This window comes from Fulmarus glacialis, unplaced genomic scaffold (genome assembly GCF_000690835.1).
Source record: "Fulmarus glacialis isolate BGI_N327 unplaced genomic scaffold, ASM69083v1 scaffold23062, whole genome shotgun sequence".
Lineage (NCBI taxonomy): Eukaryota > Metazoa > Chordata > Aves > Procellariiformes > Procellariidae > Fulmarus > Fulmarus glacialis.
The window spans coordinates 1,990-22,165 of NW_009200061.1; the positions used below are offsets into that span (position 1 = coordinate 1,990).

General features: G+C 40.5%; 1 protein-coding gene across 1 annotated transcript in view; it reads right to left on the reverse strand.

Moving 5' to 3' along the window:
* Positions 1 to 3,952: 3,952 nt before the first annotated feature.
* The window catches only part of PTBP1 (polypyrimidine tract binding protein 1), a 24,670-nt gene continuing 8,446 nt past the window's right edge, over positions 3,953 to 20,176 (reverse strand). Inside the window, exons 2-14 of the mRNA XM_009573466.1 lie at positions 16,229 to 16,304; positions 15,067 to 15,239; positions 13,876 to 14,022; positions 12,462 to 12,632; positions 11,559 to 11,669; positions 11,002 to 11,176; positions 10,322 to 10,399; positions 8,842 to 8,990; positions 6,099 to 6,132; positions 5,514 to 5,606; positions 4,937 to 5,153; positions 4,606 to 4,683; positions 3,953 to 4,196 (exon numbers count right to left, since the gene is read on the reverse strand). Coding sequence (XP_009571761.1) covers positions 4,064 to 4,196; positions 4,606 to 4,683; positions 4,937 to 5,153; positions 5,514 to 5,606; positions 6,099 to 6,132; positions 8,842 to 8,990; positions 10,322 to 10,399; positions 11,002 to 11,176; positions 11,559 to 11,669; positions 12,462 to 12,632; positions 13,876 to 14,022; positions 15,067 to 15,239; positions 16,229 to 16,253 — 1,584 coding nt within the window. The 5' untranslated portion in view covers positions 16,254 to 16,304 and the 3' untranslated portion in view covers positions 3,953 to 4,063. The remainder of the gene's footprint in view (positions 4,197 to 4,605; positions 4,684 to 4,936; positions 5,154 to 5,513; positions 5,607 to 6,098; positions 6,133 to 8,841; positions 8,991 to 10,321; positions 10,400 to 11,001; positions 11,177 to 11,558; positions 11,670 to 12,461; positions 12,633 to 13,875; positions 14,023 to 15,066; positions 15,240 to 16,228; positions 16,305 to 20,176) is intronic.

Sequence of the window (20,176 nt, forward strand, 5' to 3'; positions counted from 1 at the left end):
TATTCTTTCCTATCCCTGAAAACATCGGGTGCCTACCCACATGCACCAGCGCTCCCAGCTCACGGCTGCTGGGACGAGGTACAGCACTGCAGCGCTGCACCCCTCGTTTCTGTCCGAGAGATCTGCAGCTCAACACCGAGCCTGCGGGAAGCCAGCGGCACAGCGTGCTGGCTGCCAGCCTGCAAGGGGCTCTGCCCCGGGGGAGCGCACCCCGCCATTCCCTACCGAGGGACCCATCCGGCCGCTTTCCCACTCCCCATAGAGTTCTTTGTCATTTCCCTGTGAGCACCTGCTCCCACTGCTTCCCTTCAAAATAAAGCTTTGGGAATGCCGTACCTGAAACCTCAGGCTACCTCCGTGGTATCCGAGTGCACCCCGACATCTACGTCAGGGAACATTTACTTTCAGAAAGGAGTTGAGCACACAGGTAAGAAACCAAACCTCTAACGAAAAGCCCTGCTCCGCAGTGAGCGTATCAGCACCCAGGTGTGCCCAACACAGCTGGAGTATTTGTACATTAGAGTAACCCAAAAGAACCGAAATAGTCCTTTGCACCACTTCTACAGGAGTTGAAACAGGAATCTCACCTGCTCGCACTGGATGTCAGACTGCACTACATCCAGCTAGCCAGAAAGCTTTGACACATCTAAAGCACAAAACTACAGAGAGTATTACATATTTGACTTGGAAGTGGGTTATTTCATGGATATTAGCTAGAATATATGGAAAGTTTAGGAACATGAAGTAAAAAAAGTGTTGGAGTGTGACAAAGGCAGAGCATCAGTTAAGGCCCTACAACCTCATACCTCTGAACCTCGTTCAAGCGCCAAAGGGCTGGAGCATGAGCAGCTGGAACGGATCCGCGTTACAGCCACCCCTGCCAGCTCAGCCTGCACAGAGACGCTAACAGGGACAAACACTCTGCCAGCCCAGAGGTATGTGAAGAGTCAAAGTTATATAAAATGAGGCAGCTGAAATTACATTAGAAGGAAAAATCAGAAGCAAAATAGGCACAATAAAAAGATAGGAAAATCAGAAGCAAAGAATACAGAAGAAATTTATTGAAAGCACAAGTACAGACTGGCCAATAACTGCTTTCTACAATCTGAACAGTAAATAATGGAGCTACAGAAAGGTACAAAGGTTGTTATAAAATAGTTTTAATTTCATTTCTTTTTGCATTACAAACATTCTTTGAAAGAGGCAATGGAATTCTGATGTTGTGTATGCTTACCCTCCCCACCCCACCTTCCACAATACTGAACCTGTAATAGCTGTTATCAAAATATACAATACATCTGTTCACCATAAAAAACTGGGTTTTGCTGCCCCCTCATGTCTTACAACAGGTATAAAAAAATTATAAATATGTACACCCTTTTGTTACTCACATTCTTTACATGCAAACACAGGGATCCAAAGGAAAAACCCACAATTGCCTGGGTTCCGGGGTTACCTCAATTCATTTGCTTGCATTTTGCAAAATATATATAGCCTGTGGGTTGACCAAATCAATGTTAAAGGCCACCAGACAGGTTTCATTCCAATAAGCCTCTTCCCAGTGTCTTGGGTGAGGTTGATTGAACGCATTTAAAGGTTAAACCACAGCTGTTCCACTTGGGTTGCGCACGGATCCTCACAAGGTGGAGTGCTGCCTGTGGCATACTCGGGAGCACCAGCCCAACCACCAGTGCTCCCTGGCTGCAGGAGGAGCGGATTTTTCACTTCAGGAGGAAGGGAGATGAGCAAATTAACTGTGACAACAACTACCAAGACACCTGAATTTGCCCTCCTGGACATTAAGATGCTGGCAAGGAAACATGGAGCTTTCCAGAGAGGCAGATCACGCGGCTTCATTAACAGGCTTACTCAGATTTAGAGGTAACTGAAACCAGTGTCTACTCATCAGCTAAAGTTTTCTCAGCTCAAGTGGGGCAATGCTTTCATTGAAGATGGTTTCACACTCCTCAGCCACAAGCCGAAGACTAAGGCAGACAAGGATTACCAATCCCATGCCAGCAACCCAAGCTGAACCCTCACTCAGACTTCACACACTTCTCCAGCATAATTCACATCCTCAGGAGTTCAGGGAGGAACTAAGAAAAGTTAAGACTTTTCCAAACACTCAGTGCTAGGCAAGTCAAGAGCTCCCACACTAAGCAAGGAAATCGTAACTTGCAACACTAAGACAATTAAAAAACAAACTTTGGTCCACAATTTGCAGAAAAACCCTGAAAAAAAGTACAAGATTCTTGTTATTTTGCATCCGAACAGGTTGCAGGTTAGAGGAAAATGTAAGGCAACATCGGATTACACAAAATAGAAGGCAGAATGGCCCGGGAAAGAGCTGTAAGCCAGAAAAAAAAATATACATGGTTGTATCATTGGGAAAAAACGATCTGCTGCATTCTACTTTTAATAAATTCCCTTCCTATAACTTAAAAAGATCTGGGCTTACAGGTTAAAAAGGTAAAAACTTTAGCCTGGGTCCTTTTACTTAAATTCACAAGCTATTTGTGCTTGTCATCTCAAACACTTTGCTTTAAAAATCTGCTTTGCTTAACGTGTTTTATCAATTTCATTACATTACTCATCCTCAGTCATGACCTCAGCCTGATAACTAAATTCCTGCCCTACAGTTTCAATTACAAAAAAAAAAAATAAGTACAGTATACAAGGGTAATACCACAAAGGAGTAAATTTAGATTACGTTTATACCATCTTATCATTCTATAAAAAGGTACTTAAACTATTTCTTTTGCATATAAAGAGATTAGAATATTTGGTCAACTGGAAATATTGCTAGGCACAGATGACAGCAACGGCATCAAAAAGTATAATACAAGAATTAAAACAAAAAGCTCAAATGCTGAAGACATGCTATAAGAATGATGGCAGAGCTACATTGGTCTTGTTAATCTCAAATTAGGGGCACGAAGGTGACTCACATGAACACCTTTCTAAATGTGGGATATCCAATAATTCTTCAAATCCTAGCCAAGTATTTAGATATATATATACACACACACAATTTTGACAAACTCTTAATGATTCGTCTTCACAAGCGTCCAACAGTGGTTAATTTTGTATCTTGATCTCTTGTGAAGGGCAGAGCCTGTTGACTTGCTATTGACAATGGAATGTAATTTGGTCTTGGGAACGCTTCCCCACCCAGACCTTTCTGCTTAGTCTGAATGTTACGGACAAAGGATCTTAAATAACTCCCACTTGAAGGTTTGCAGGTGGTGGTAAACCACAAACAGATTGGAAAGTGGCATGAAGACACATGATACTATGCAGATTGAGACATTTCACGGACAGTGGGATACAACTGCCTGAAGAGTCAAAGCCCAATATTTTCTTTATCCACTTTGCCAGCTTCACTTGTCCTTCACTACAACAAGCTCATCCAGTAAGCCAGAGCTCACTCATTCCCCTCAACTCTCCCAATCCACTCCCTACAGTTCAGATGTTTTCCCCAAAGAAGTAAAAGGTTTAAGGCACAGGATAGCAGATGCACAGTTAAGGTAGGATCAATGCAACTTATTTTTGTGCTGGGTGAGTTGGGAGCTCCTATACACCATGCATTTTACAAAATCCTGACTCAAAGGCGCTAAAGTGAATTTACACAGTGGTTTTAGGTCTTTCAAGGCATGGATGGGTAAAGAAAATAAAAAAGGCATCAATGTGAAACCTGATAAACTTGTTAGGATCTGCTTTTTGGGGGGAGAAGGAGCAGGAGGGGAGGGGAACTTCCCAGAGCAGGTTCCAAAGTGTAAACTTTAACTTGTGATTTTTATTTGAACAGTCAAGATTGTTACCCATCACCGCAAGGTTAGCAATATGAATTAGATTTAATTTTTTTTTTTTAAAAACCGGTAAACTGATTTCTCTTTAAAAAAATAAAATCTCTGGTCTTTTAAGGTCACTTCAGCTGCATTTTTAAAGTGGCTTTTTTTCTGGAATGATGGAAGTTGAAACCCTAGTGTTCAGCCTTTTAAGGTCAAGGCTGAACCCAAGAGGTTTTAAGTCAAGTCCATTTTGTCTCACGCCTTCCAAAGCTTTAAATGGTGGACTTCGAGAAGGACACGCGCAGGTGATGATTCTCACCCAGGTCATGATTATGGAGGTCAATGAGTGATTGAATGGCTTCTTCCACAGAGCCCATCTGGATCAGAGCCATTTTGCGGTCCTTCCTGACAAGACAGAAGTTTAAGTCACATTCAGTACAACCGTACGCAGAGTTTGCCTAACTCAATGCAAGTCTTCTTACCTAGCACTCAACAAGGCCAGCAGGAAATTAACCACCCGGGTAATTGCAACATACTTTTTTCTTACATGGAAGAGTATATCTATACGATAAACATGCATATCCAAGCTTCCCACTCAGCTACCTTAGTTTTCTTCATTAACTCATACTCACCATGCACTCAGTCCAGGGTTATTCTGGAATTCTTTAATCCAGATAGTCAAATACTACATTAGTGATGACTCTGCTCACCTTTCACTTAGCCTCAGTTGGAATTCCATCAGAACTAAGTGCTTCTAACCCTTCCCATACTGAAAAGCCCAGTGTAAGGACAGGACGTAAGAGAAAACACTTACTGGAAGAATTTGAATCCTTTGACCATCCCACCATTGCCTGAAAATAACATCTTAAGGTCTTCTTCAGTTATTGAAGGTCTGAAACAAATAGTTTTCCAGTCAAATGTACGTTGACAGACTAAATTAATCTCTAAAAACCAATTCTCATCAGAGCCTTTTCTAAATTCTCTACCAGTAGCTTCTTGGACTGGAAAGGCTATGAGGAACAACAGGAAGACAAGGCAAGCTTTCCTCCTGCTAGCAGCAAAAAGCTGACCGTATTTACTCTCACGCTAAATTTGCAAACATTTTTATACTCAGCCATACAGGAACTCTCCATGCGGACACTTACGGAATATTGGACAAATGAAGAGTGGCAGAAGGGGGAAAGATGTTTTGGAAATTTTTGGAGCCTGGTTTCTTGAAACGATGTAGAGGAGAATTTCCATAGTCCTTAGTCAGACCTTGGTCTTCCTGTCCCTCGCGGGGAAGTTGTACTGTCTGATGCTTGGACAATGTTATACGGATTGGCTTCCCGTGAAGCTTCTGACCATTTAAATGGCTCATGGCTGCAACGGTTAAAGACAGCACTGACTACAATGGTATTTCGCAGTTTTGTTCAGACATTTACATCAAAGCTAGAATTTCATTCTAGTTCTTCCCTACAAGAACTGCATGACGGGCCTTGTTACTCTGCCTTATTGTATTGTTTATTCTCGTTTCCCTCTAGATTATCTTGCACAAACAAACCATACCTTTTCCAGAGCTGCCCCAAATCCATACTACATACACAGGCAAAGCAATTAAGTGCCTGGACACGTTCATGTTTTGGGTCTTTTTTTGGAAGAGACGAAAGTACTGATATTAAAGCTTTAATTACCCATTAGGTCTCTTAATGCTAACAGTCTGATACTTTTAAGCTTGCTTACCAAGCTGGGCCTGGTTTCCATCAGCCATCTGAACTAGGGCATTCTCTTTCTTATTAAATAAAATCTTCACCCTTTGCACATCACCATAGACTCCTTCAAAAAGTGAGGAAACAAGAATAGTCTTAGGCAGGAGAAAAAATGAAGTCTCATTCAACTTAAGCTAATCAATCCAACAGCAAAAACATTCATTCACAACCAGAACTGATCTCATTCCAACCATGGTTACTTATTCTGCTCTAATTAAGGAAAATTCTTATATAGCAGAATAATAATGGAACAATACATTAAAGAAAAGATACTGGGTTTCAGCAAAAAGCAAAAATCTTACTGCCAGAAGACTGGACAATTTAGCATGCTATCACAATTTAAAACTCTTATAAAAGACATGCAAAGCAATAAACCATGCATAACTGAACATAAAATAAAGGCAAACTAAATTAAATAGCAAACTAAGTAAACAATGTAAAAATGAAATTATGCATTCAAAAAAATGGCAAACTGCAAACTGTACATTTTTGAAGTATCAAAAAAGTAATCTCAAATAAATGAAAAACAAGGTAATAAAAAGTGTGAATAATAACATACCGAAAAGAATAAAGAGGCATTGGGGTGTAACTCTCTTTAGAGAACAGCAGAGCAAGGCAGCGGAGGGACAGGGAAGAGGTAAGGAATCGAAGGGGAGAGCGAGGTTGCACAAATCGTCCACAACGAGGAAGGGCAGAGTCCCCGCAGGAAATGGCGAAATTGGTTGATGGATGATGAAGTTTTCAAGATGGTTAATATTGAAGGGCAGGTTGGTTTCCGAAGAGCAGGGTTTTTTTTTTTTTTGGAAGGGGAATGTTTTTATTTTTTGTTTCAAGCAACAACAGGAAGCAGAAGTACCGTGCAGTCAGTTGGCAAAGAAATTCCGGATCAGGGGAAGAAAAAAAATTCAGGGATGGGGAGAAAAGAAAAAAGTAGCAAAAAACACAGGTCAGTAAATACATAAGGAAATATGTAGTGTTCCATCAGTCAGATTTATAGAATTCTACATACAATAACTTGTTTACAGAAACAGTTAATAGGTTTTACCTAGTGGAACACAATGATAAAGAAAAGGCATTTTTACTTAAGATATACAAAGAAGTAAGAGACAGTATCACAACAGAGTGACTTCTACAGGCTTTAATATTGAATTAAATTGCAATGGTATTCCCTAAAATTTGACTAGAAGTATTTTCTCCGATTACAAGAATTTCTTAGAAGAAATGACTTCATGGATCAAGTCAAAAACGCAGCTGTATTTGCTGCTTTAGGACTAATGACTACGGGAAGCAATCCATATTGCAATACTTCGCTGTAACAAAACAAGGAAAGTCCAATTTAGATACCAATCACTGCTTTTAAAGCAAAAGATTATCAGGATGAGCAGCTGTACCACTACAAAAAACCTCAAAGGTCTGCTAGAAGCACTTGCTACAAAGGAACCGGGTACCTCATTTGCAACAGAAGTCTATTCCCTTCCATCTCCGTGACTTGACCTCACCATGCGGAAACCCAAAAATGCTGTTACTGAGTCAGAAAGGCAGGAAAAGCATCTCTGCTCCCAGTGACAACACTAACTTTGCACGCAGACAAAAGTCTGCGTTCAAAGTAAAAGTCAATGCAAGCTGAGACAGGCAGACTTCTTCCACTCATCATGGAAAGGAAAAATGGAGTAATTTCAGTTTCCATGATTCCGATTCAGAAAAACTCTTGTACATTATCGCAGAGTAGTCACTCCAGAGAAATACTGTCTCTTAACTAACTGGTTGTGGCACAGGTAAGTTTCTACAACACTGATTACACAGGCAATGGAAAAAGTTTCAGGTCTGTTAGTTCACAGCTTCAGTACAAGTATCAAAGTCTCTCTAGCCCAAAGATAAGCTGGATGGATAGTGAAGAGCTCATCAAAAAACACAAGGCATGAAATAACTGCTTGCTCCTACTTCAACAAGAACTGCGCACACCGTTCAGACACTGCTCAGAGCTGTGAACATGTGCAAATTAAACAGAGGTACAGCACAGTCCTTTGTCCTGTCACTGCCATCCAGACAAGGCAAAATCATCCCAAGAAACACGCACTTGACAGTATCACACTGGTTGAGAATAATGATGCCAGCTCTTAATGTTTAAGACTGTTGTTTGAACAGCAAGTCATTGGGACCAAGCCAGAGATGACAGTTCCTGGAATGGCAGAGGAGTTCCTAGGTAGAAAGAGCAACTATCCAAACCAAAGCTGTACAGCAGTCCCTGCCATTATTTCATGCCCTGGAGAAAATAGTAATGACAGATAAAAAGAGTAGTCTGAAATACTGATTCAATTGGTTCATCTCATCAAGAGTTAAATATTTTGATCATTCATCACATCCAGGCTTCCCCTTTGATGCAAAAGAGGTTTTGTGGTTACTCTGACATCACTGGTAAGTTTTATAGCTTTGCAAAGTAGTATTAACTTGTGTGCACAGTCCCACCAGTAAAGTGTTTTTCAGCAGAGACTCATCATACTCTACTGCACACACTAGAAGATTCTACACTTTCAATCCAACAAAGAGCCAAAAGCTGACTGAAGAAAAATCCAAGATACCCATATCAAATTCTCTCATGATGCTGTCTTTCATTAAAGAAGATTTTTGTTCAAGTATTACTTGCTTTGTTTTTCAAGAAACCCAAATAGTTCAACTCACTAAGTTAAGTGGACTTGAAAATGTAAACTGTGAGCTGTTAAGGGGTTTAGCTAAGGAAAAACTTCCAGGAATCTTGGAAAGGGAAAATGTGCAAGCACATGGCAGAGGAAATACTGCACAGGTACAAAGTCAAGCTGGCAGGGGTCCAGACACTACACAGAAAGAGCAAAGGTCAGAATGAACTCTCTCTGTAGTTCTGAATTAATGTATTAAAAACTAGAACATGCTAAGGAAAAGAAAGAATGGACATGACTATTCTGTGACCCAAATGACACTATTCCATGGGAATGGCAGGGAGACTCCAAATAAAAGAGGGAGCAAGGGACAGGCATTGTAGTCTTTATGGGACAAGAGCAGGCAGGCAGCATCCTTGGCTTTGAACCAAAGAAGAGCAAGATTTTAATTTGAGAGATGGACTTTCTCATTTCCCTTCAGCAACTAGAGTACTGATCTGCTTTGAGTTTTAGAGCTGGCAGAGCACGTCATCTGCTTTTCTAGTTTTGCCGTCTCCTTTAGGATACAGTAGGATTTCACTTTCATTGAGTTCCAGCATAATCTGTGTTCAGAAAGTGAAAGCAGAAGTAACAGGAAGGAGAAAAAAGTAAAGTTAGGACTCCACTAACCTCAGGATTCAGATTGCTAACCAGCAGAACAGAGTTCCCTGCCCCAGTGAGGCCGGGAATGGCAATCCGTCCTGCTGCAGCCGCTGCAGCTGCTGCTGATGGGATAGCCAAAGGAGCTAGTGCTCCATGAACATTTGGAACTGACAGGCCTGGAAATTAAAGAATATTAACCAGTAAAGAAATTAACAGCACGTACTCTAGTGTATTTGCTGCACCAGAAGGGAGAACAGCACGCCTTCTGTAACATGCAAGTTACCATTCAAAACACAGTGACCATATATTCTAAGAGCAACAGGAGCCTCCAATTCTGGTGCTGCAGGAAATGTTTTAATTTCCAATAGTATTTGCTCTTGCAGTGCCTGGTGCTTAACAGGTGCCTCTCAGCACTATCTTGTGGACTACAATATTTTGCACGTTTCACAAGAAGCGGAATCAGCACAAAGCCTCAGCTCTGTTGGTGCAGGAAAGGTATCACAAACAGTGCATTTGTAAGGATCTTTCCAACCAGTGCATGCCAAAAATGCTTTGTTCTTTAACCATGCATATAACAATCAGATATTGTATGCTACCATCAGCTAATCTCTTCTTGAATAGAGAAACATTGACATTTTATTTATAGGCATTTCTAGGTTGCTCACAGTAACATCTGGCATTTCACATCACCCCTCCAAAGGGAAGAGCTTTAGAGTTCAAGAAACAATTGCTAGTAATCGATTAAATGAAATTACTTCTCAAAGTGGCATCATCTATTTCCCCAACAGGACAGGAGACTAACATTAATGGTTGAACAGTTTGATCTGTGCTTGTTTGTCATAAGCAAGGAAATTCCATCAAGTTACAAGAAAGACAACATAGCTTGGTACGCTATGAAAAACAAAGCAAAAATTGTTTAGTCTAGCACTCCAATGAGTGTATTTAGCACCTAAAACTTAAGTCTTTAATCTCAGACACTTGGCTACTTCTGTAAGTAGCAATAATTTGTTACCTGCAATATGAGCTGTAGACTTCACAGTGCAACTGTAACAGTGTGTGTAATTAGGTGCATGTTTAAATTCTAGTTTTACTCAAAATATTTAGGAAAAAATGGACAAAGATTCCTTGCTTTTGACCACATTTACAGCTGTCAAAGTGAGTTCCCAACCTCTGCAACCACATAAGGAAATTTGAAATACAAAAAATTTAATCTCCTCCCCCACCTCCCCCAATTATTTTAAATACTGCCTTTACTGACTCTCTCATCCTGCTACTCCTATTTTCCTCTTGTCACTGGGATATTGCCTAGCCAGGGTGCTACAGCTGCACACTCACATTCCTAGCTGAGATTATGTACTGAAACACCATTCCCTTCTGTGCCTAAATGCCAGCATTTAGAATTTACGTGACTAACCCCAACAAAAATAATCACTACTTAGCTTTAAAACATCAAGATGCTTCAGCAATAGAAAACCTATATAAAATTTCAACTTACGAAATACAGTACCTGCAGCCTGAGGAATTGCAAAGGTAGGAGGAAAGCCAGCTCCCGCATATGGAGAAGCAGAAATTATTCCTGGGGCACCTGGGAAAGATACATGCATTATACAAAGACACCCAATAGAAAGAAAACTCTGTACTTAGCTGGAATGTCTTGATCTGTCCTTCAACATAAGCATTTAGTTGAAAGCTAAACCCTAAAACAAACAGTAATTCAAAAATGCCTCTAACATAACATTGAACTTCAAGAAATTACAAAAACTATTCCTCCTCCCTCTCTGCTGTTCTGAAACAGCTATTAGAATACAGCTGTTGACCAGAATATAAGCTAGTAGCTCCTGTAACTGTTTAACCACAACAGTTTTCAAAGTATAGGTTACAACACCCCAAATTATCGCTGAGTCCATACTGTAGGCAAAACAGCAGATGGCACTAGAAGCACAGACAGCTGGAAAACCTCAACCAAATGGTGAAGAGCTTTCAAAGCAGTAGCATGCACCCACATCCTTATGTTCCTACTAGTATTTTGCACTAGTCTGATTCAGTGGTTCCCAAATTTTCCTCATTAGTCACACTGTATTCCAAAATTTTGTATGACCAAATACACTAGGATTATGTCCCCTCCCCTTCCCCAACTGACACACCTATCAGTTACATTTGTCCTGCTCCCACTTCAAGAATTCTCACCAAAAGCAGCTGCCATGGTCTGATCAAGAGAGGGCTGGTTATCCCCAGAAGGTAGGTCTGGTCGTGTATAATCTCTGCTCTTATCGTTATTGTATTTTACATTGAGACTTGTGAGCTTTGAGAAATCTATGCGCAGCGTACAACAGGCATTGTAGATATTCTGTCCGTCTAAAGACTGCAAGGAAACAAACCATTCTTCATCCAAGATGCATTTATACTAAGATCACAGCAACAAATCTCTGAAGAGAGAAGGTGTTAACATCATCCCAGGTACTAGTGTGTGTCTTCAGATGGAGCAGATATCTTGCTTTGTGTGGAAAAGGCACTGCTTCATTTTATCCCCTTCAGTATTCACCCAAGTTAGCCGTACTGCTCTTGGTGGGGAAATTCCCTCCCACTCGCACATGTGATCTGCCACTAGGGCAATGCTCGCGTAAACCTAATATGACCACCAAATACTCCAAAATGCTAGTTTCTAACATTGATCCTAGATTAATAAAAGCAAGCCTAAAACTTAAAATAATGCAGGTGTTTAGCACTGCAAGCATACTACTCACCAGTTTGGCATGCTGAGCACTCACTGGGTCAGCATACTGTAACAGGGCCTGAAATTGGTTGTTCTTCGTGAATGTAATTATTTTCAAGACTGTACCAAATTTGGAAAAAATCTGCAAGATAATATTTGCGTATCTTGTTATCTCATTTCCAGTAAGTTCATTTCATACTGATCTCCATTATTAGAAGCAGAAACAGCAAAAGTTAGCCTTTCACCTTGTTAGCTTTCCAGCTTAAAAATCTAAGGTTTTAAACTACACCGTGGGCGTTGTTTAACTCGCATCATGGCATCAGACTACAAAAACATCAGGGTGACTGAACTGCCCCCTTAATAAAGTTTTTGTTTGTTATGAATTCTTACACAGGAAGATTCACATACACCTTCACAAACTGGAACTTTTCCAAGAATTTCAGGGAGTCTTAAATGCAGTCAAGCTTGCATTTTAAACATGAAGATTAAGTTAAGCAACCACAGCAGACAGCAGGAACTTTCCAAATAGGCTACTGCCTAAATAACTCCTCAACATTGCATTTGTTTCGCCCTACCTTCAACACAAGGACATGTAACAGCTACTTCTGCTAAACCCTAAACAGAACTTGCAGAGCTGTCTTGAAAACATAAATATTTGTCCCTTGCACTGTACCAGACTGTAACCCAATTAAAATGGATAAGCAATCAAATCTCTGGAAATTAAAGTTCTAGCCAGACTGGGACCAAAACCAGAAGAATCTTGTGTAGGTGTCAGGGTCTCCGGCATGCAGAAATTTGACAGGTATGTTCAGAACTTGAATTATATAGATAAAAACTACATGCTGTTAGAACACATATTGCAAATACAACAATGCACTATTTGTTGCTACCCCTTCCTCCAGGACAATCTTCAAGTTGTGGCAACATTTTTTACCTGATGGAGAACATCTAGAGTGACAGGATAGAAGAGATTCTCAACAATGATCCTCAGGACAGGGCTCTGGCCAGCCATCGCCATTCCTGCATCTACTGCTGCAGCAGAGGCTGACAGCGCTAGGTTTCCAGACTGAACAGAATTCACTGCTTGCAGAGCTGCTTGGGCACGCTGCAGAACCAAACATTCTGTTAGACCAACACTTCTGCTTGCAAAAATACACAGTCAGCTTTTCTTGAGCTTCCTATCTGCAAACTACTAGTAGAACTCAACAGTTAGCAGAACAAAAGAAAGCAGTTTACTGTTCCTAATGCTGGGGATGCAATGACTTCAGCACATTTTAAACATGGACAATACAGACCACCCCAATCAGTAACAGCAATGAAAAAATACCAACTAAGTAAAATATGAAGTACTTATGCTACTGCTACAACCTTGCTCAGCATCTACTGATGCAGCAAAATTATTCCATTGTTTAGAAAAAAGGAAAAACTAGGCTCTTCTGGGGTGAAACACTATCTCCAGAATACTACAGAAGCTGACAAGACTGAAAGATTAATGCACATCTGCTATAGGGATCCAGAAGTGAAAACTGACTTGGAGTTTTCCTGTAGAGTCCCCCTCACACATACAACACTACGATGTGCTCACTGTTGTGCATCAGATTCTGGCTTTGTTAGATGCATCAAATAGTAGCCTTTCATCTGCACAGCATTAGATGCTCTGATCCTGATGAAAGTCAGCCTGAAAAGTGAGAGGAGGCAAACTGGATGTACTCAGCAGCCATCCCTGATAAGGAGGCACAAGTAACTTGAACTTCTTTCCAGTGTTCCTCTCCTGAAAGATTGCCAAGAGCAGTTGAGCTGAAAAAGGGAACTTTTTACCCTGTGCAGAGCGTATCTTGCACAGAAACTCAAGACAGCCCAAAGCCTTAAGAACTGTTGTGTTCGAGCACTGTCTGCCTCAAAGCTAGCACTTACCCGATTGTGCTCTACTGAAGACAAGTTTTGCCCCATCAGAGCTTCGTTTTATATAGATCTTTCAAATACTAGAAACAAACGTCCTAAAGCACTACACATTAATCAAGTCTTTAGATAGGTATTCAGTTACTGTTTCTAACTAAAGAATGCTAAAACACCACTTCTCATGATCTCATATTCTCTATGCATTTTCTTCCCCTGACATTAAGGCAGTTTTAGCAGCTCATTTAACACTCTGCCCAGACTTTGGATAAAAGCTATTATAGGAGTCCTTATTCCATAAGCTAGAAGCTAGTATGCTCCGTTTAGCACTTTGATAGTTAAACCAAATCTCAAAACCCTACCAGGCCTACACCTGCAGCAGCACAAATCAAAACAGTAGCAGAGAACTGTCTGTCCCTCCCACCAGTATGACAACGTAAAGAAAAACTAACTGCTTGGTTTGGAGAGTTGTCCGTCTTAAGCTCCTTGTGGTTGGAGAACTGAATATAGATGGGCTGGCTTCGAAGGACTGGAGTGACTGTGGTGTAGTAGTTTACCATGGTGTTGGCTGCCTCCTCCGTATTCATTTCTATGAAAGCCTGCGCAGAAGTCAAATCCAACATTGACATATTATCAAAGCAGCTCACACTAGGAGACAGCATTAACACTTGACAACAGCATTACGCAATTGATAAACCTTAGGAGGAACTTCCAGTTCCTGTAACTGTATTTGATTTTCACAACTGCATTTACATTCAAGTTTTTGTACAAAGAATTGTTTGAGAACCACCGGTACGTAGAACAAATGAGCATCTTCGCTGTCCAGACTGACTTAATATATGTAAAGTTTCAGTCTCATCCTAAGATCTCGATGCTACGTATATTTAGGAAACTGGCAGTGACAGAAGCGTTTGCAAGAACACAAGAATACAGCAGTGATCCAGACTCTTAACACTTATCATATTAAGTAACTTTCCATACTCCTCTACCGAGCAGTAAGCCCACTCACTGTTCCATACCTTTATGGTCTTCTGTATTTCAAAACAGGGAAGGGATTGTAGCAAGTCATTACATTAAGTACTTACATATAGTCACACCACGCAATATATCAGAGGCACATTTTCATAATTAAGATTAAAGACATGGTATTTTAAACAATGATTAAAGTTGGCTTGCTTTTTTACTCCTTAATTTGGAAGACAATTTTAGTTACCCAATTAGCGCACACCTTCTGCATTACCCAAGAGTGTTTTAGCTTTACCCAGCTAATTTATTGTATCTGTAAAGGTGTCCTTAACATGCAAAGTTACACTGGTGGTTACTCAACTGTCAAACTGGCTTGAGTGAAAAAGGCCAACTGATGTCACTGCTGTCCAAATAATTTACCTGGTCTGTAATTTAAAAACCAGGCATAATGCTAATTATAAGTGACAACCTATAATTATGGACTTAGCTCCTTGTACAGTCTGAAAATAGTATTTTCTACAGCTCATGGGATAATCATGGAAAAGTAAAATAATAGTATGCAGAAGTTATTGACTCCTAATACGTGACAGTTGTTTAAACAACTTGGATCTGGTTTACTGATGACAAACTCATCAAGTCTTTGACATAATCCCTGCTTTCAATTATACAGACAATACCTGATTTTTTCCTTTCAACATTAGAAGATTGGTGACCTTGCCAAAAGGTAAGCCCAAAGAAATGACCTCTGCCTCCGTGACGTCACTGGGTAGTTTACGGACGTGGATTACTCGGGATGGGACCCCAGCACTTCTACTATCACCTTTGAATTTTTTGCTGTCGTTTCCATTAGCTGTAAAAAGCAAGAGTTACTGCTTATTATAGTGGGTTTGAAAGAATATGCACACCCTTACCACTTTTGACACACAGTTTGTGCTCCCCATCCAGTTAGTATTCTATATTACACAGAAATTCCATAGTCTAATTTAACTAGAGTCTGAAGACACATGGTTTTACTCTCTTTTTTTTGAAGTTACACTATGCGAGTGACGTAGCTGAATGCCACTGCAATGGAATCAATTCTCCAGTGGCTGTTTTACAGCTTGTTTACAGTACACACCCACCCACCCACATTTCTCCTTTGTGTGGGTCTGAGCCACTAATTCTAGATTGCTGCTTTATTCCTTTTCACTTTGACTAGTATTCTTGGCAATGAAGCAGTTTGAAGGGGACATCTTAAAGCAAGTGATATTAAAACAAATACGAACCAAAATGTAATGTTAGATCAGCTGGATTACACATATGGTAAAGGCTATCAGCAGCACAACACCAAAGACATGAGCTGATACAGTCTGGCAGGGAGGCCACAGGCAGAACATGAAGGGACTCAAAAGACATCGGTAGCTCAAAGACAATTCAAGGCATCGAGAAGCACAGAGGGCAAAATTCCAGACTGAGCACCCAAGGATACTATTTTGGGTGGGATTACTAACCTCTAGATGGTGTAAGACTCCCAAATAGCAGCAAACTACTACATACAGCCAAAATAACCCTACATGAAATTCAATTGTGCTTCAAGTACAACAGTTTACAGCAAAACCTGCATGTTCTAATTCTGTAAAATCATTTTAGCAACTGTCCTACAACAATTTTATTCTGTCTGCTAACCTTTTAAGGGTATAGGGTAGAAGTTTATTACTATTCAGCACTGTCCTACAAAAGGCCTAATAAGTACTAAAAATGAAGAGATTTTAAAATTAAGACCAAGTGGGAAAAAACAGACCTCCTCATAGTATTTGCAATACTTATCAATGGCTATTCTTTTTTTATAGGCAATATTACCTGCAGAAGAAGAGTTGCTGCTCATGATAAAGGGTCCGTTAGTAACACAAGTAGAGAAAAGCTCGTCAGATCCCCGCTGGAAAAGAAAAGACGAAAGGTAAACTGACAGCATTTTTACTAAATTCTATTCAGGTACTCCTAAAGCAGAACAATTGAGATTAAGGTGCAGAGAAGCTGAACAGAAGTGTAAGTGAAAATATACTGAGAGTGGGCAGTGAACCTCACCTCCATCATAAATTAAACATAAGATCCAATTTAGTAATTGAGTAGCAGTACCCAGTATCTCTTTTCAGCTAGGCATTAGGAATCTTAGGAGCTGAAGCATTGCTGAGTTGCCTGAAGCCACTAAATGCAGCGTTGTGCATTGACATTCACATTCTCTTATTGCATCTAACAAAACAGATTTCTGACTACTCATATCGGACAATATCTTCATTTTTTTTTAGGTTAAGCTAGAACAACACTGTAGTTGATCAGGAATAGCAAAACAGATAGGCCTCCTGGAATTCATCAAGAGGACAAAGATTATTTTACTGTGGGTTACCAGGAGTAAGGAAGTCTTTAGCAAAAGACAAGTTATCAGAAGCTGGCCAAAACTGTTAGTGTATGACTTGGCAATTATGAACCAAAGATGTGTACTTTCTAGTTACAAGCAGAAGATGCAACTTAGAGAAATTGAGACCTGGAAGAAATGGATCTCTTCCACTCCCTACCCCAAAAAAGGGCAGATCAGGAAAGTAAAGCTACTAGCAAAAAGCTACTTTTCAAATTTTACAGCAGAAATAGGTCCACATATAGTAATTTGGATTCTAGTAGAAAATAGTCTGATCACTGGTTTGTTGTTTTCTAGCCACAATCTCCAGAATAGCAGCAACAACTTCTAGGACAACAGTACCATAAAGTCTCAGTAAGTGCATTTAAGTCAAAAGACAGACTAGCATTCTGAAGCAGAGAAACCCGAGTACCACAGGTACAAAATCGTTGTAATCCCATCCTCTACTGCCTTTCGCACTAGGAGCTGCTCTACATTAAAGTCAACATGGCTACTTGCAAAACAAAAAGCCATGAGTAGCACAGTGTATCCCAACATCTTGGCTCTTTGATTTTTCTTACTGCAGCACTGTGCATTTCAACTCTATGGAGGAAGAAAACATTTGACAAAAAATTCTAAACCGAGCTGTTCCTACTAGAATTAGACTACCTAAACAAAGTGGTATTGCAGAATTAGAAATGCATGTATTCTAGGCTTTTTAGTAGCTGTAGATATAATTCCATCTATTCGCACACAGTTATTGAATTGCAGGAGCCTGACACTTCTCTTCCATTCCCTGCAAATAAAGCTAAACAGATCTATGGAACAGATTACTGTATGCAATGTATGTGTTTCAGTTCATTACAGCATTCCCTGTAAAATCACCCAAATCACCTCAACTGACCAAGACCAGTCTAACCCAAGTAGGAGGTATGAAAAACAGTACCAAGACGAAAGCAAACAAGACTACAAATTACTTCTTAGCACAATCTATACTTATATACATAACACAGCTTAAATCAGTATGGCTTAATTTCAAACAAGTTACACAGAAGACTTCAAATCCCATTGTAAGCTGTGAGCAAACATGGTAATATAAATCTAACATATAAAAGCATTTGCTCGTAATTTTCTCCATTACTCCTCTTACACAGAAACGCCACACTAAAAGGCTTTCATCAACAAAAAAAAGAACAGAGCTCATCCCTGCCTTGGCCAACTCCCACCCATCTCGATGGAAACATACCCTGCTTCACACTGTGGCCACCAGAAACTCTATCTTCCACCATGCCCTATATCTGGTGGCACCTGCAGTAACAGTATCTGCAACGACAACAAAAGCTCTCTGCTCAACTTCCCCAGCAAACAGCTTGGAAAGTAGGTCACACCAGGAGCCCCAGAACACCGAATTACAGACACAGGTTTTGGTTTTTTTCTTTCCCCCTCAAATCTTGAATTTCTTGTCTGACTACTCACTGCTAGCTCTTCAAAGACAGGCTCAAGGACTTTGATGTCCTGAATACAAGAAATTAGGCCAGGTTCCAAAACCACGGTTCGTGTACTGCTGCTGGTCACCTGCAAGCACTGACCAGGTTCCACAAAGGCTGTGGGCACCCAGTGAGGTCTCCTTCCTCTAACAGGGTCTAGTAATTAGGAACAGGCTTTTAACAGCTGTTCTAATTAGCACTTGGATTCCTGAGTACAGCAAGAGGCAAGCTAGTCTGGGAGGCTATTAGACTGTGATCCCATCTCAAATTAATGCATAATTCCAAGGCTAAAAAAATCCACGAGTTTACAGTAAAAATGCTCTTGTGCCTGAACTGCTGCAAACACTCTAGGTACAGCTTTACTTTCTGTGGCCTGGAATACAACTGGCAGCTATTTACAAGAACCACCCAAAAAGCAAACAAAAAAGCCCTACCAATGCAGACAAGTGTTCACTGGCCTCATGAAACCCCTTGCATCAAGCCCCAATGGGCCTTGAACTTGTAAAAAATGTTCTTAAATAACAACCTGTAAGTTTCTGAACATACAGAACTCCAGCACTCCCAGTATGAATCAATGCATCTCTGCAAGCATACTTGGGCAGCCCTTGCAATCCATCATGGAAACGCCAGGAGAACAAGCCACATATTTGGCTCTCATGGAGGCAACACTAGGAAACTATAAACTGGAAAAACAAACATTTATACTATTATGGAAAGAATTTAAATTCCCTGAATTTAACTTTCCTAATGGCTTGTTTAAAATAAACATTTTCTCACATATTTGAAAATTTACTTGTAGGGCATTTTGACAAGGAATGCTCATTGCTGCTCATTTCCACACACCGACATTTCTTTAATGAAAGCGCAATTTCAAATCCACTCCCCTCTTATCTTGGAGACAGTCTACACTGCCCACTGTGACCAGAGCCAGGAGGCAGAGGGGGATGATTGTTCGACATCAAAAGAAGCAGCGGTCAATTTGTAAGCTTCCCAGCTGGAAGTACATGCAAACGAAGAGGGAAGAGTGCAGTAGCTGGAAAACTACAATTATTCCAAGGTCTTTTCCATTTACGGACAGTACATACATAGTACCATAGAGTTACACCAAAATTATTCCACACAGACTCCCTTTAAAAGAATGGCTTTTAACGTGCAAACCGAAGAGGAGCATACCCAACGCACCAAGGAGTTACACTGGTTACATGGTGCTGCCATCCTCACACAGGTACAGACCAGCACTGGCAAGCTTCCCGCAACGGAAGGGAGTTGCATCGACTCCGACTTTTCATCAGCGCTTGTTCTTCCTTATTACTGTTGGAGCTGATCTCGCATAACCACAAGAAATCTCTATTAACAGTTGTTTTTTGGAATGACCTAACCTGAGGCAAACTGAAAACAAGCACTCTATTAATCAGCACTCGGTATTGGGAACTTCAGGAGGAGCCTGTATTCATCACCTGTCTTCACACTTGCAGTGATTGCCATAATCTCTTTCCAGCCTCTGATGTCTTTTCTTTCTGTACAGGTTAAAAGCTATGAATAAGCTTTAAAACCATGTTATAAATTCAACTGCTCCATACCAAGTATCCTAATTCAGTAGAGCCAGAGGAAGCAAAGTGAACCTAGTTGTTTTAAAAGGTTTATTAGGAGTTTATCACCAACAACATATCTGTTGGGTATTTGCAATTATATTGGAAAAGCCAGTACAAAAGCTATTGATTCTGAAGTACTATATTGTTTTATTTAAAACTATGCAAACCCAGGGAAGGGGAGGAGGCAAGCAAACGGCTGCATGGGTGCTCGGCTGCTCACCAGCATCAACCCACAACACTACTTTTCTACCTTTTTTGTTCTCCAACTACTACGGGGAGGCCCAGCTGTGCTGTCCTTCCTTTGAGATGCAGTTCTTCAGATTCTGAAGTTCACATT